Below are 14,449 nucleotides of genomic sequence, written 5' to 3'. Positions count from 1 at the left end.
ATTTCAAAAAGTCGTCTACCTCCTGATAAGAGAACTCTGCCTTCGTCAACCTTTCTCCTTCAGGGAAAGAAGACGAAGATACAAAATAATGGCTACCACTCCGATTAAACTAGTATATTACCTCGAAGAATCAAATCAGCTTCTCTCAGCATGTTTGGTACAATGTGAACGAGTCAAACTTTTGACCTTTTCAATTTTCTTACATATACGGGGTTCGTCGTGATTATGTCGTTATCTGAGAAAGTAAACGGAGCTTTACTCCGGAGGTGTTTTTTTTTTTCTCGGGAAGAACCCTTGAGGGTAAAGTCATGGACGTTGCACGCCAAGTGTTTGTGTTATTGTCTGTGTTAGTTGTGAGTTGGGTATTTGAGAGATGTGAGGCTTCTGGGAAGTTCGGCTTCGAAGTCCACCACATTTTCTCTGATGCCGTCAAGCAAAGTCTTGGTCTTGACGATCTAGTGCCGGAACAGGGAAGTTTAGAGTACTTCAAGGTTTTGGCTCACCGTGATCGCTTGATCAGGGGTCGTGGTCTTGCCTCTAACAACGAAGATACCCCGGTCACTTTCGATGGGGGAAACCTCACGGTTTCAATCAAGCTTCTGGGATCGTAAGGCTTCTTCTCGTCTTGATTCACAACAATTCGTTTTCTTGTTTAATGCAAATTGCTGATAGTTAAAGCGATATGTATGAATAAGATGCTCAAATCCATTCGTTTTTGAAATATGATTTGTGTATCCACAGCCTGTATTACGCCAATGTATCTGTCGGAACACCACCTTCTTCGTTCCTGGTGGCTCTGGACACAGGCAGCGATTTGTTTTGGTTGCCTTGCAATTGCGGTACTACTTGTATCCGCGACTTGGAGGACATTGGAGTTCCACAGGTTCCTTTCCCCCTTTGAAAGCAGATAAACGGTTTCTTCAAACTATTTCTGTTTAACTTTTGTCGTTTGCTCTTCTTTGAGACAGAGTGTACCACTCAATCTATACACTCCCAACGCATCTACTACGAGTTCAAGCATTCGATGCAGCGACAAGCGTTGTTTTGGATCTAAAAAGTGTTCTTCTCCTAAAAGTATTTGCCCTTATCAGATTTCCTACTCTAACAGCACAGGCACCACAGGGACATTGTTACAGGATGTATTACATCTGGCTACAGAGGATGAGAATTTAACGCCTGTCAAAACTAATGTCACGCTTGGGTAAGTAGTGCTTCTTCTCCTCTGTCTTTTCTTAACAAAAAAACCCTCATGGACGCTACTGCGCCTCTAAAAAATTGTCCATGTCCTGTTAACACTATGGTGTGGGTAGCAAAACCTATAAACGGTAAGATTAAATATAGTGTGAATTTTCGGACGTGTAAAATGTCTATGTCTTGTGCCTCTCTTAGCACTCATGTATGACTTCATCAACTGTCCCCTGTTTGAGAAATGACCTCTGAGGCCAAATAACTGAATCCGTGTTTGTGGTGCAGTTGCGGTCAGAAGCAGACAGGTCTATTTCAGAGAAACAATTCTGTGAATGGTGTTCTTGGGCTTGGTATTAAAGGTTACTCTGTTCCGAGCCTTCTGGCAAAAGCCAATATCACCGCAGACTCCTTCTCAATGTGTTTCGGGCGTGTCATTGGCAATGTCGGAAGAATCAGTTTTGGAGACAAAGGCTACACAGACCAGGAGGAAACTCCATTCATTTCTGTTGCACCAAGGTACAAAGTCAAAATAGTACCTAAAGTTTTCTAACTTGATGTAGTATCTACACCAATTCCGTTTGTATCTCCCATTGTTTTCTTTTTGACAATTTTGATCCAAAATGAAAAACCTAGTACGGCATATGGTTTGAACGTGACGGGAGTATCAGTGGGGGGAGATCCTGTTGGCACTCGCCTGTTTGCAAAATTCGACACTGGCTCATCATTTACGCACTTGATGGAGCCAGCATATGGTGTTCTTACCAAATCTGTATGTCTAAACTTTCCCTTCTTCCGAGAAAATGTTGTGCTGTTAAATCATTAGATACATCTGTAACTGTTGCAGTGGATATTAAAATGAAGATTTCTTAGAAGAAAAGCCGTTCCTCTAAGCTTGTGTTTGTTACATCACCATGACGTTCATTCTTTTACTTTTGCAGTTTGATGATCTTGTCGAGGACAAGCGACGCCCAGTTGATCCAGAGCTTCCGTTTGAGTTCTGTTACGACTTGAGGTCATGCCCGCACTCTTATCAGTGTAGTTATTAAATGATTTTGCCCAAGTTAGTAGAATGTGTTGGAAATTTAACGCACGCTAGAACATCTAAAAAGTAAGAAAGGTAGGAGGAAACATTGACTTTGTACAAGAATATGAAGTATTAGGGTTAAACCATCTGTAAGTAACTTGTAAGATGGACTGATCTGTACCATATTTGAATTCTGAAGCTCTTCATCTTCACATGCAGCCCAAACGCCACAAGCATAGAATTCCCCTTTGTAGAGATGACTTTTGTAGGAGGATCCAAAATCATTCTCAATAATCCGTTTTTCACAGCACGGACTCAGGCAAGACATGGTGTTTAAATGTTCTTTCTTTAATTCATTTACTAGCGTATGTATTTACATTTTGGTTTTTGGTTATGGACAATGAGTAACAGGAGGGTAATGTGATGTACTGCTTGGGCGTTCTGAAGAGCGTAGGTCTCAAGATTAACGTCATCGGACGTAAGTATCTCAACACTGATATACACAAATTCTGTATATATATATGCATATAATAATGGGAATATTTGTGGAGCGCAGAGAACTTTGTGGCCGGCTACCGCATTGTATTCGATCGGGAGAGGATGATTTTGGGTTGGAAGCCGTCTCTTTGTGAGTGACCAAACCAGGAAGTGACTATATATATATATATCCTTGGAATAAATTAGCAGTGGTAATGAAGTGTTTTGTGTTAATGGCAGGTTTTGAAGATGAAAGCTTGGAATCTACGACTCCACCACCAGAGATCGAAGCTCCTGCACCAAGTGTAACCGCTCCACCACCTCGTTCTCTTCCTCCTGCTGTTTCTTCTACGCCGCCCCCTATCGACCCTCGTAACTCCACAGGAAACCGTGGTACAGGCGGTGCAGCCAATCTCATCCCTCTCGCATCTCAACTCCTACTTCTCCTACCTCTTTTGGCCTTCCTCTGAATCACAAAAGCCATTTGTTTTGTGTTGGTTTGACCATTTTATGTTCCTTCAAGTAATAATCTTCGTTTGATGTGCAAAACAATATTCAGTGGTTTGTAATCTTATTATTTCCCTGTTCCAATGTACGCTTTTGTTAGTGTTTTGGATATTTCAAATATGTTTTTGTCGCGTTAGAAACATACGAATACATTGTTCGTTAAGCCAAAAATAAAAGACTAAAGGGGGATTTTCTACAAAAAGAAAGAGTTGACTTATAACGGCTAATTGCAGAAGTCGTCTCCCTCCCGGAGAAGAGACTCTGCCTTTGTCAACCTTCAGTTTCAGGGGAAGAAGACGAAGATACAAGATAATGGCTACTACTCCGATTAAACAAGTATAAGCTCGAAGAATCAAATAATCTTCTCTCAGCATGTCTGGAACAATGCGAACAATTCAAGCTTTTGAACTTTTCATTTCCTCAATTTCCTTACAAATACGGGATTCGTTGTGGAGTATGTCGTTATCTGAGAAAGTAAACAGAGTTTTTACTCCACAAGTGTTTTTGATTTCTCGGGAAAAACCCTTGAGAGTAAAGTCATGGCCTTTGCACGCCAAGTGTTTGTGTTATTGTCTGTGTTAGTGGCGTGTTGGGGACTGCAGAGATGTGAGAGTGCTGGGAAGTTCAGCTTCGAAGTTCACCACATGTTCTCTGATACGGTCAAGCAGAATCTTGGGTTTGGCGATCTAGTTCCGGAAAAGGGAAGTTTGGAGTACTTCAAGCTTTTGGCCCAGCGCGATCGGTTGATCAGAGGTCGAGGTCTTTCCTCCAACAACGAAGAAGCCCCTGTTACTTTCATCCTGGGAAATCGCACGGTTTCAATCGACTTTTTGGGATCGTAATGCCTCTTCTCCTCTTGATTAACAAGAATTTCTTTTTCTTCTTTAATGCATTCATATTTTGAATATGATTGATGCTGATGCTTGACTCCATGGCTTATTGAATATGTATGTGGCTTCAGCCTGCATTACGCCAATGTCTCTGTGTGAACACCGGCCACTTGGTTCTTGGTGGCTCTGGACACCGGCAGCGATTTGTTTTGGTTGCCTTGCAATTGTGGGACTACTTGTATCCGTGACTTGGAGGACATTGGACTTTCACAGGTACCTTTATCCTCTCGAAAGCAGATACTTTTTTTCTGATATGTATATATCCTTTTCTTCAACCTATTTATTCCTTGACTCTTTCTCTTCTTTGACACAGAGTCTACCACTCAATCTATACAGTCCCAATGCATCTTCTACAAGTTCAAGCATTACATGCAGTGACAAGCGTTGTTTTGGATAGGGAGGGTGTTCTTCTCCTGCAAGTGTTTGCCCTTATCAGATCCCGTACCTTTTTAACACCACATCCACCAGAGGGACATTGTTTGAGGATGTATTGCATTTGGTCACAGAGGACGAGGGTTTAGAGCCTGTCAAAGCTAATATCACGCTTGGGTAATTAATCGCTTTGTTTTCCTTAATACGTCCTTTCTTAAGACAAACCGTCATGCCGCTATTTTAACCTCTAAATATATGTTCATTTCGTGTTATAAGCCGTGAAATCATCTGTGAAGCAATCTAGATACTGGTATGCATAGCAAAACCAATTAACGATGAGATTGAACTTAGTTTGAAAGCTGGACACTGAAAAAACTAAAAAAAAATGGTTTTTTTTGCCTCTCTTGGAACTCATGTGTTTGTGATGCAGTTGTGGTCAGAATCAGACGGGTTTGTATCGGAAAAGTTTGGCTGTGAACGGTCTTCTTGGGCTTGGTATGAAAGATTATTCAGTTCCGAGTGTGCTGGCAAAAGAAAATATCACTGCAAACTCTTTCTCAATGTGTTTCGGGAATATTATTGACTTTATCGGAAGAATCAGCTTCGGTGACAGAGGCCACACAGACCAGCTACAGACACCACTAGTTCCTATTGAACCAAAGTACGTTGTCAATTCCATTTTACTTTGACAGGGCTTAAATGTGTATCAACTTGATTATTATCTATATCGATTTTGTTTCTGTCTTCTGTGATTTTCTTTATCCTAAATGAAAACTAGTCCGACATATGCTGTGAATGTGACCGAAGTAACAGTGGGGGGAGATATTCTCGAGATTCAGATGCTAGCTCTCTTCGACACTGGCACATCATTTACACACTTACTGGAGCCAGCATATGGTCTTCTTACCAAAGCTGTAAGTGCCTTAGATCATATTAATCATCTATTCTAATGCTGTCTGGCCAAATTTATTGTACTAATATCATATTTTTTTGTCGAAAGTACTAATATCATATCTGAGTGAAGGTTTCATCCTTCAAGAAAATTTGTGCTGTTAAATCATTAGATATGTTGTATCTGTAATCTTTTCTCTGGACGTCATTCCTCCAAGCTTGTGTTTGTTACATCACATGACCTTCATTCTTTTACTGTTGCAGTTTGACGATCATGTTACTGATAAGCGACGCCCGATCGATCCTGAGATTCCATTTGAGTTCTGTTACGACACAAGGTCATTGTCATGCATGCACTCTTTACATGCTTTTGTCCATTTTAGTAAAATGTGTTGGACTTTTAACGAATGCCAGAACGCCTATAAAATAAGAAAGACGAGAACATTGAATGTTAGAGAAGAACAGTAGACAGTGTATGGAATAGTTAAACTAGCTAAGTAATCTCTAAAATAGCATGTCTCTGTTTCACATATGTGGATTCTGATGTTATTCCTCTTTGCATGCAGTCCAAATATTAAAAGCTTTAAATTCCCCAGAGTAAATATGACTTTTGTAGGAGGATCCAAACTGACTCTGAGAGATCCGCTGTTCACAGTGTGGAATGAGGCAAGACATGGGTGTTTTTCTTTCCTTCAGTTTCACAAAGTTTCATGGATTAGCGTATTCATGTACATTTGCTTTTTTCTTTTCCTTTTTGCATTCAACCTAATAAACAGGACAATTCCGCCATGTACTGCTTGGCTATTCTGAAGAGCGTGGATGTCAAGCTTAACATTTTCGGACGTAAGTATCTCAATACTGAGTTTTACGCGGCAACAGATTCCATGCTTATAATTGAAGCAGAGAGAAAAAAAAAAAAAAGAGTATGTATTGAATGCATTTCACATTTGGGTGGTTTCAGAGAACTTGATGTCAGGCTACCGCATTGTATTTGACCGGGAGAGAATGATTTTGGGTTGGAAGCGGTCTGATTGTAAGTGATGAAATCAGGAAGTGATTGTATATACCTAGGAACAAAGCATTGATAATGAAGTGTTTTGTGTTAATGGAAGGTTTCGAAGATGAAAGCTTGGAATCTACCACTCCACCACCAGAGATCGAAGCTCCTCCACCAAGTGTATCCACGCCACCACCTCTTCTTCCTCCTCCTGCTACTTCTGCTACTCCACCCCCGATGAATCCTCGTAACTCTACCAGAAACTCTGGCACAGGCGGTTCAGCCAACCTCAGCCATCTTGCAGCTCAACTCCTACTTCTCCTACCACTTTTGGCCTTCTTCTGACTCACAAAAGTTCGTTTTCTGTTGGTTTGACCATTTATGTTCATTTAATAATAAACTTCGTTTGATAAGCAAAATAATGTTCATTGGTTTGAAAGTGGTAATCTTATCTCTCTGTTACAATGTATGTTGACTTGTCTTAAAGAGCTAATATTTTTCTCATATAATTCGAGTTTAGTATTGAATTATTGATTACTCTAACGTGGCATGATTAGAAAGTCAACCACAAGGAAAAAAACCATCAACAACAATGTTGTCAGTTTCCATAAGATTTAAACCCATAAAATAGGAAAAGAAAATAGAAAATAATAGAAGGAGCAAAGTACAAAATATGAAGAGTAAAGGGGCTTTTCCGCAAAAAGAAAGAGTTGATTAACAGACTTATTTTTTTTTTTTTTTTTTTTTTTAATAACCGCTGGCAATTCCCCTATGTAATAACAGACTTATTATAACGGCTCATTTCAGAAGTCGTCTCCCTCCGGATAAAGAAACTCTTTGTCTTTGTCAATCTTCAGCTTCGGGGAAGAAGACGAAGATGCAAAATAATGGCTACTACTCCGATTAAACTAGTATTAGATGAGAAATTATTAGGTCGAAGAATCAAATAAGCTTCTCTGGAACAATACGAACGAGTCAAGCTGTTGACTTTTCCAATTCTTCAATTTCCTTACATATACGGGATTCGTCTAGGAGTATGTCGTTATCTGAGAAATTAAACGTATTTTTACTCCGGAGGTGTTTTTGTTATCTCCGAGAAGCTCTGAGAGCGAAGTCATGGTTGTTGCACGCCATGTGTTTGTGTTATTGTCTCTGTTAGTGGTGGGCTTTTGGGGTTTGGAGAGATGTGAGGCTTCTGGGAAGTTTAGCTTTGAAGTTCACCACATGTTCTCTGATAGAGTCAAGCAAACTCTTGGGCTTGACGATCTAGTTCCGGAAAAAGGAAGTTTGGAGTATTTCAAGGTTTTGGCACAGCGCGATCGGTTGATCAGAGGTCGAGGTCTTGCCTCCAACAATGAAGAAACCCCTATTACTTTCATGCGAGGAAATCGCACGGTTTCAATCGACTTTCTGGGATTGTAATACCTCTTCTCATCTTGATTCATAACTATTCGTTTTCTTCTTTATGGCATCCATATGATTGATGATGATGATGCTGTTTTAATTCATTTCTTATTGAATCTGATTGGTATATCCATGTGAATTTCAGCCTGCACTACGCCAATGTCTCTGTGGGAACACCGGCCACTTGGTTCCTGGTGGCTCTGGACACCGGCAGCAATTTGTTTTGGTTGCCTTGCAATTGCGGTTCCACTTGTATCCGCGACTTGAAAGACATTGGACTTTCACAGGTGCCTTTCTCCTCTCAAAATCAGATACTTTTTTTTCAGATATATATCTTCTTCGAACTATTTATTCCTGAACTCCTTCTCTTCTTTGACATAGAGTCGACCACTCAATCTATACAGCCCCAACACATCTTCTACAAGTTCAAGCATTAGATGCAATGATGACCGTTGTTTTGGGTCGAGTCAGTGTTCTTCTCCTGCAAGTAGTTGCCCTTATCAGATCCAGTACCTATCTAAGGACACCTTCACCACCGGGACATTGTTTGAGGACGTATTGCATTTGGTCACAGAGGACGTGGATTTAAAGCCTGTTAAAGCTAATATCACGCTTGGGTAAGTAATGACTTTGTTTTTCATAACAAAAACCGCCTTGCTGCTATTAAAACCTCTAAAAATATGTTCATTTCGTGTTCTATATATTGATATGCATAGCAAAACAGATTAACGATTATATTGAACTTAGTTTCAAATGCAGACACTGTAAGAACTAAAAAAGTAAAAGTCTTTTGCCTCTTTTGGAACTAACATGTGTTTACGATGCAGTTGCGGTCGAAATCAGACAGGTTTTCTCCAGAGTAGTGCGGCTATTAATGGTCTTCTCGGGCTAGGTATGAAAGATTACTCTGTTCCGAGCATACTGGCAAAAGCAAAAATCACTGCGAACTCTTTCTCAATGTGTTTTGGGAATATTATTGACGTTATCGGAAGAATCAGCTTCGGGGACAAAGGCTACACAGACCAGATGGAGACGCCACTACTTCCTACGGAACCAAGGTACATAGTAAATTCCAATTTGATTTGACAGCGAATAAAAGTTTTCAATTTGATGTATTTTTTAATACTGATTCTGTTTCTGTCTCTCCTGTGATCTTCTTTATTCCAAATGAAAATAGTCCGACATATGCTGTGAATGTGACCGAAGTATCCGTGGGGGGAGATGTTGTTGGGGTTCAGCTGCTAGCTCTCTTCGACACTGGAACATCTTTTACACATTTACTAGAGCCAGAATATGGTCTTATTACCAAAGCTGTAAGTGCCATAGATCAGGCTAATCATCTATTCTAATGCTGCCTGACCAAATTCATTGTACTAATACCATATCTGAGTGAAGTTTTCATCCTTCAAGAAACTTTGTGATGTTAAATCATTAGATATCTCATCTCTGTAATCTTTTCAGTGGGCGTTGAGATGAAGACTTGGTAGAAGAAATGTCATTTCTCCAAGCTTGTGTTTGATACATCACATGACCTTAATTATTTTACTTTTGCAGTTTGACGATCATGTCACTGACAAGCGACGTCCGATTGATCCAGAGATTCCATTTGAGTTCTGTTACGACTTAAGGTCATGTGTGCGGTCTTGTCATATGCTTCTTCTCGTTTTAGTAGAATTGTTGGACTTTCAAAGAATGCGAACACCAATAGTATAAAAAAGATGGGGAACATTGAATGTTAGGGAAGAACTGTATGAAATAGTTAAACTAGCTAAGTAATATGTCAATTAGCATGTCTCTATTCCACATTTGAATTCTGATGTTCTTCCTCTTCACATGCAGTCCAAACAGTACAACCATTTTATTCCCCAGAGTAGCGATGACTTTTGAAGGAGGATCCCTAATGTTTCTGAGAAACCCGCTTTTCATAGTGTGGAATGAGGCAAGACATGGGTGTTTTTCTTTCTTCCAGTTTCACATAGTTTCGTGAACTAGCGTCTTGATAATACATTTTTCTTTTTTTTTCCCACCTGAATAACAGGACAATACCGCCATGTACTGCTTGGGTATTCTGAAGAGCGTGGATTTCAAGATTAACATTATCGGACGTAAGTATCACAATACTGAGTTTTACACTGCAGATATTCAATATATAGAATTGAAGCAGAGAAATAAAGGGCATGTGTTGAATGCATTTCACATTTGGGTGGTTGCAGAGAACTTCATGTCGGGCTACCGCGTTGTATTCGACAGGGAGAGGATGATTTTGGGTTGGAAACGGTCTGATTGTAAGTGACCAGGTTCGGAAGTGACTGTATATACTTAGGAGCAATGCATTAGTAATGATGTGGTTTTTGTGTTAATGGCAGGTTTTGAAGATGAGAGCTTAGCATCTCAGGCTCCTCCACCACCAGAGACTGAAGCTCCTGCACCAAGTGTATCCGCTCCACTACCTAGTCATCCTCCTCTTGCTGCTGCTGATACACCTCCCCCAATAGACGCTCGTAACTCCACCAGAAACTCTGGCACAGGCACTGCAGCCAATCTCATCCCTCTCGCATCTCAACTCCTACTTCTCATACCTCTTTTGGCCTTTCTCTGATTCATTTTGTGTTGGTTTGAGTTTGACCATGTTATGTTCGTAAAACTATAATCTGAACCGAACAATATATTCATTGGTTTGAGAGTTGTAATCTTATCTCCTTCTTATAATGTATCTTTGTGTGTTTTGGATATTTTGTCAAAGATGTTTAACGTTTTGTCTTGTCAGAAAATGTGTTGTGACTTGTGACCAATGACCTTCACCAGAATCGATTCGTTCGTTCCTCTGTTTCCCAAAACCCATGTACAGGTGGAATTTGTCTATTGGTTCTTACGGACATACTTGTACTTCAAGCTCCAAATCTTTTGGTAGTATTGGCTCAAAACTATTAATCTCAAAGCTAAAGTATTTCGTAAAATCCGTTCATATCTTCATTTGGACCTTTTAATGTATCAGTTAAGGCTAGCAATCACACCTTTACGCAAGTTGTTCTCTGTATTTGTTTTATGTTAAGCTACCCATCTCTTTGAAGTAGTAGTCTTGCTGCATTATGTCTGATTTTTTTTTTAAACTCGGTTTCTTGTTCTGTTGGGTTATACTCTTTCTTATTTCATTCCTTGATTTACTTCCGTTTTACATATCACTAAATGACTCTTTGAGTTTGGAAGTACATGTAGTGAAAGATTTAAACTAACTATTGTCAAGTGTACATGTGTTATAGCCAACAGAGCACAAGTGTGGCTCTTTCAGCTTGCCCAGCTGACCGACAAAATCCAGACTATATTTATTGGACAATGTGAAAACCGCTCTGAAGCCTATGAAGCTATAGCACTAGTGCTGATTCTATCTCCTGAACACAACACTATGATAGTAGAAATCTGGAATCAAGAGAGCGGCATGCAATGAGGTATATATAATCTTCCCTTCCTAAGATGTGATGCTTTTTTTTGGCTGTTGTGAGGATTTGTGCATCAACAACTTAATTATGTCTTTCTCATTTTTTTTCTTCTCTCTTTTTATCTTTTTGTCCAGAGAGGAATCAAACTTCTTAGACATTCCCCCTTGAATGGAAAACTAGTACAACAAGAGATTTTAAAGTATTATTCCCAGAAAAGCAGGAATACATAGACACAAGGAATCAGAAATGAAAAGAAGAGAACCAGAGGAGAAGTTCATCGGTGAGGAGAATGGTAGCAGGTGAAAAGCGGCAAAGAGGACAGCAAATCTTGCGGCTGACATTGAACCACGTATCGACGCATAGACTATGAAACTCATGGGAACAAGGAAGAGACTTGATGACATCTTTTGCCTCCATTCTCATTAGACAAACACTACAGCACTCTTCCTCTCTTCCTCCTCCTCCCTGCACTCTCGGGTACAGCAAGGCCAACCACTTCTCCAGAACCTTCATCTTCTTCTCCGTCGTTGTTGGATTCAATGCACTCGGTGTTATCAATATAACAGAGTGTAAGAAGAGGCGTGTGTGTTGGAGAGGCAAACCAAAAAAAGGGGTTGGTCACTGTTGCGTGATTTGCAAGGCTCTTTAATTTAATGGATTACAATGTACGTTAAACACACCTCTCTCTCTTTATGTTCACACACCAACACCAGATCCTTACTTCTCACCTTCTTTTTCTCTCTACGTATCACCTTCTCTTCTTCTCCTCTTTCTTTTTATTTCTTTATTCATGCAGATCACATTCCAAAATCAATTTAAAAGCTCAATCTGATGATTCGGATATATAGATATGTGTGTGTGTCTGGATTTCCAACAGAAGTAATATCAAGATAAGAAGACTATCTAGATAACTTAGCTAATCTTAAATCTTTCTTTTAAAGATAGTTTTGCTTGTAATTAATTGGTAAATGTCTGTCTCTTATAAAATTGATTTGAAATGCCATCTTAACTATAATTAGGTCGTGATCCGTGAGGTGGTGACTTATCCCATTCACACCACTTATAAAATGTGTTTTATCTTCTTCTTTTCTAAAATTGCATAACTGGTCCTGAAGTTTGGTATTATTATGGAAAAACTCTATTTAAGTATGTTTGACTTGATCCAGCAAAACCAGAAGCCTCCATCTCTCTCAGAGGGTTTCTCTTAAGGTTTTTACACTGAACGATTCTTCTCCTTCGCCGCACACCTTCTTCTCCTTCTGCAATCATCATCCCTTGAGACCTTGACATAGCTATGATCGTGGGTTAATGGCGATTTCTGAATCCAACCCTGACTCAAATCTAAGCATCCAAGCTGGAGATGAATGGCAAAAGCTTCCTCTATTCGCCAATTCGTCACATCCAGATTCATCTCCCCCGGAACGGGTCTGCTTAAGGGTTTCAAACTTGTCGAAGATTCCAACTCTATTAAACACCTCTTCCAAGTCCACGCGAGGCTAATCACCTCCGGTAACTTCTGGGATTCTTCTTGGGCTATCAGATTGTTGAAGTGTTCTTCGCGTTTTGGTGATTCTAGCTACACGCTTTCGATATTCCGCAGCATTGGGAAGCTTTACTGTGCAAATCCCGTCTTTAAGGCTTATTTGGTCTCTTCTTCTCCGAAACAAGCGTTGGGGTTTTACTTCGATATACTGAGATTTGGTTTTGTTCCTGATACTTACACCTTCGTTTCATTGGTTAGTTGTATCGAGAAGACGTGTTGCGTTGATTCTGGTAAAATGTGTCATGGGCAAGCCATTAAGCATGGATGCGATCAAGTTTTGCCTGTTCAAAATTCGTTAATTCATATGTATACTTGTTGTGGTGCTTTGGATCTTGCAAAGAAGCTGTTTGTTGAAATTCCTAAGAGAGATATTGTGTCCTGGAACTCGATAATCGCTGGGGTGGTGAGAAATGGTGATGTTTTGTATGCTCACAAGTTGTTCGATGAAATGCCTGAGAAAAACATGATTTCTTGGAATATCATGATTAGCGCTTATTTAGGTGCTAATAATCCCGGAGTTTCCATTTTTTTGTTCCGTGAGATGGTTGGAGCAGGGTTCCAAGGAAATGAGAATACCTTGGTATTGTTGTTGAATGCTTGTGGTAGATCAGCTAGACTGAAGGAAGGTAGGTCGGTTCATGCTTCTTTGATAAGAACCTTTCTGAATTCGAGTGTAGTCATTGATACAGCTCTTATTGACATGTATGGAAAGTGCAAGGAAGTAGATTTAGCACGTAGGATATTCGATAGTTTATCTGTTAGGAACAAAGTAACGTGGAATGTGATGATATTGGCGCATTGTCTTCACGGGCGTCCTGAAGATGGGCTCGAATTATTTGAAGCTATGATCAATGGGTTGCTTAGACCCGATGAAGTGACATTTGTTGGTGTTCTCTGTGGTTGTGCTAGAGCTGGGCTTGTTTATCAAGGACAAAGTTACTACTCCCTGATGGTTGACGAGTTCGAGATCAAACCCAACTTTGGACACCAATGGTGCATGGCTAATCTTTATTCCAACGCTGGATTCCCTGAAGAAGCAGAGGAAGCTCTGAAGAATCTGCCAGAGGAAGATGTGACACCAGAATCTGCAAAATGGGCAAACTTGCTCAGCTGGTCGCGTTTCACAGTAAACCCGGCTCTAGGGGAGAGCATTGCCAAGTCCCTGATAGAGACAGATCCTTTGAACTACAAGTATTACCATTTGCTGATGAACATTTACAGTGTTACGGGAAGGTGGGAGGATGTTAATAGAGTGAGAGAGGTGGTGAAGGAGAGGAAAATAGGACGAATACCCGGGTGTGGCCTTGTGGACTTGAAGGAGATAGTCCATGGCCTTAGACTAGGATGCGAAGAAGCAGAAAAAGTGATCACTGAGACTAGTCTAGAACAATGCTACAGTGATTCACTGACATAATAAAGCTGCCCATAAGTTGGTCTGTTTTTGCAGACAAAGAGTAGTAAAATTGTTGTTTAGAATGGAAAGAAGAGAAAGTTATGGTCTCTCTAATTGTATTTGATCCTGTTTCATTTTTTGTTCTTTTTGGGGGTCAAATTTGCCAATTCTTAAATTCGAGAAAGGCTTTTTATAACAAAATCAATGTGAGGAGCAAAAAGGGTGATCAAAATCATGTGATCTATTTGAGAAATTGAAATTACCAGCTTAGAGAGATAAGACTAAAATGACTATGAATGCAGTTGTTTAAGTAAGTGTTGAATTAA

General features: G+C 40.0%; 4 protein-coding genes and 1 pseudogene across 5 annotated transcripts; 4 read left to right on the top strand and 1 right to left on the bottom strand.

Annotated features, from left to right (window-relative positions):
* Window positions 1-27: 27 nt before the first annotated feature.
* LOC9313868 (aspartyl protease family protein 1) lies at window positions 28-3,300 on the top strand. The gene is made up of 10 exons (XM_021024271.1): window positions 28-607; window positions 742-883; window positions 969-1,201; window positions 1,474-1,704; window positions 1,822-1,957; window positions 2,127-2,200; window positions 2,432-2,531; window positions 2,624-2,690; window positions 2,769-2,840; window positions 2,930-3,300. Exons 1-10 carry the CDS (start codon window positions 309-311, stop codon window positions 3,157-3,159), a joined length of 1,584 nt encoding a protein of 527 aa, XP_020879930.1. The 5' UTR covers window positions 28-308; the 3' UTR covers window positions 3,160-3,300.
* Window positions 3,301-3,395: 95 nt separating this feature from the next.
* Window positions 3,396-6,850, top strand: LOC9313867 (annotated as a pseudogene). Its single transcript, XR_002331712.1, has 10 exons — window positions 3,396-4,034; window positions 4,158-4,299; window positions 4,400-4,635; window positions 4,889-5,119; window positions 5,237-5,372; window positions 5,614-5,687; window positions 5,916-6,015; window positions 6,126-6,192; window positions 6,311-6,382; window positions 6,462-6,850. The product of XR_002331712.1 is annotated as an aspartyl protease family protein 1 (transcript).
* A 321-nt stretch (window positions 6,851-7,171) lies between these two features.
* On the top strand, window positions 7,172-10,542 carry LOC9312151 (aspartyl protease family protein 1). The gene is made up of 10 exons (XM_002877751.2): window positions 7,172-7,764; window positions 7,896-8,037; window positions 8,132-8,367; window positions 8,578-8,808; window positions 8,928-9,063; window positions 9,305-9,378; window positions 9,590-9,689; window positions 9,789-9,855; window positions 9,964-10,035; window positions 10,117-10,542. The coding sequence occupies exons 1-10, from the start codon at window positions 7,463-7,465 to the stop codon at window positions 10,347-10,349; spliced, it is 1,593 nt and encodes a 530-aa protein (XP_002877797.1). The 5' UTR covers window positions 7,172-7,462; the 3' UTR covers window positions 10,350-10,542.
* Window positions 10,543-11,268: 726 nt separating this feature from the next.
* Window positions 11,269-11,785, bottom strand: LOC9313865 (E3 ubiquitin-protein ligase RHA1B). The gene has a single exon (XM_021024276.1). It carries the CDS (start codon window positions 11,698-11,700, stop codon window positions 11,428-11,430), a length of 273 nt encoding a protein of 90 aa, XP_020879935.1. The 5' UTR covers window positions 11,701-11,785; the 3' UTR covers window positions 11,269-11,427.
* A 310-nt stretch (window positions 11,786-12,095) lies between these two features.
* On the top strand, window positions 12,096-14,393 carry LOC9313864 (pentatricopeptide repeat-containing protein At3g51320). The gene has a single exon (XM_002877750.2). It carries the CDS (start codon window positions 12,552-12,554, stop codon window positions 14,142-14,144), a length of 1,593 nt encoding a protein of 530 aa, XP_002877796.1. The 5' UTR covers window positions 12,096-12,551; the 3' UTR covers window positions 14,145-14,393.
* The last annotated feature ends 56 nt before the right edge of the window (window positions 14,394-14,449 follow it).

The sequence above is a fragment of the Arabidopsis lyrata genome, assembly GCF_000004255.2.
Source record: "Arabidopsis lyrata subsp. lyrata unplaced genomic scaffold ARALYscaffold_5, whole genome shotgun sequence".
Taxonomy (NCBI): domain Eukaryota; kingdom Viridiplantae; phylum Streptophyta; class Magnoliopsida; order Brassicales; family Brassicaceae; genus Arabidopsis; species Arabidopsis lyrata.
Note: the sequence above shows the minus strand (reverse complement) of the source record. Positions and strands in the feature narration are given on the sequence as shown.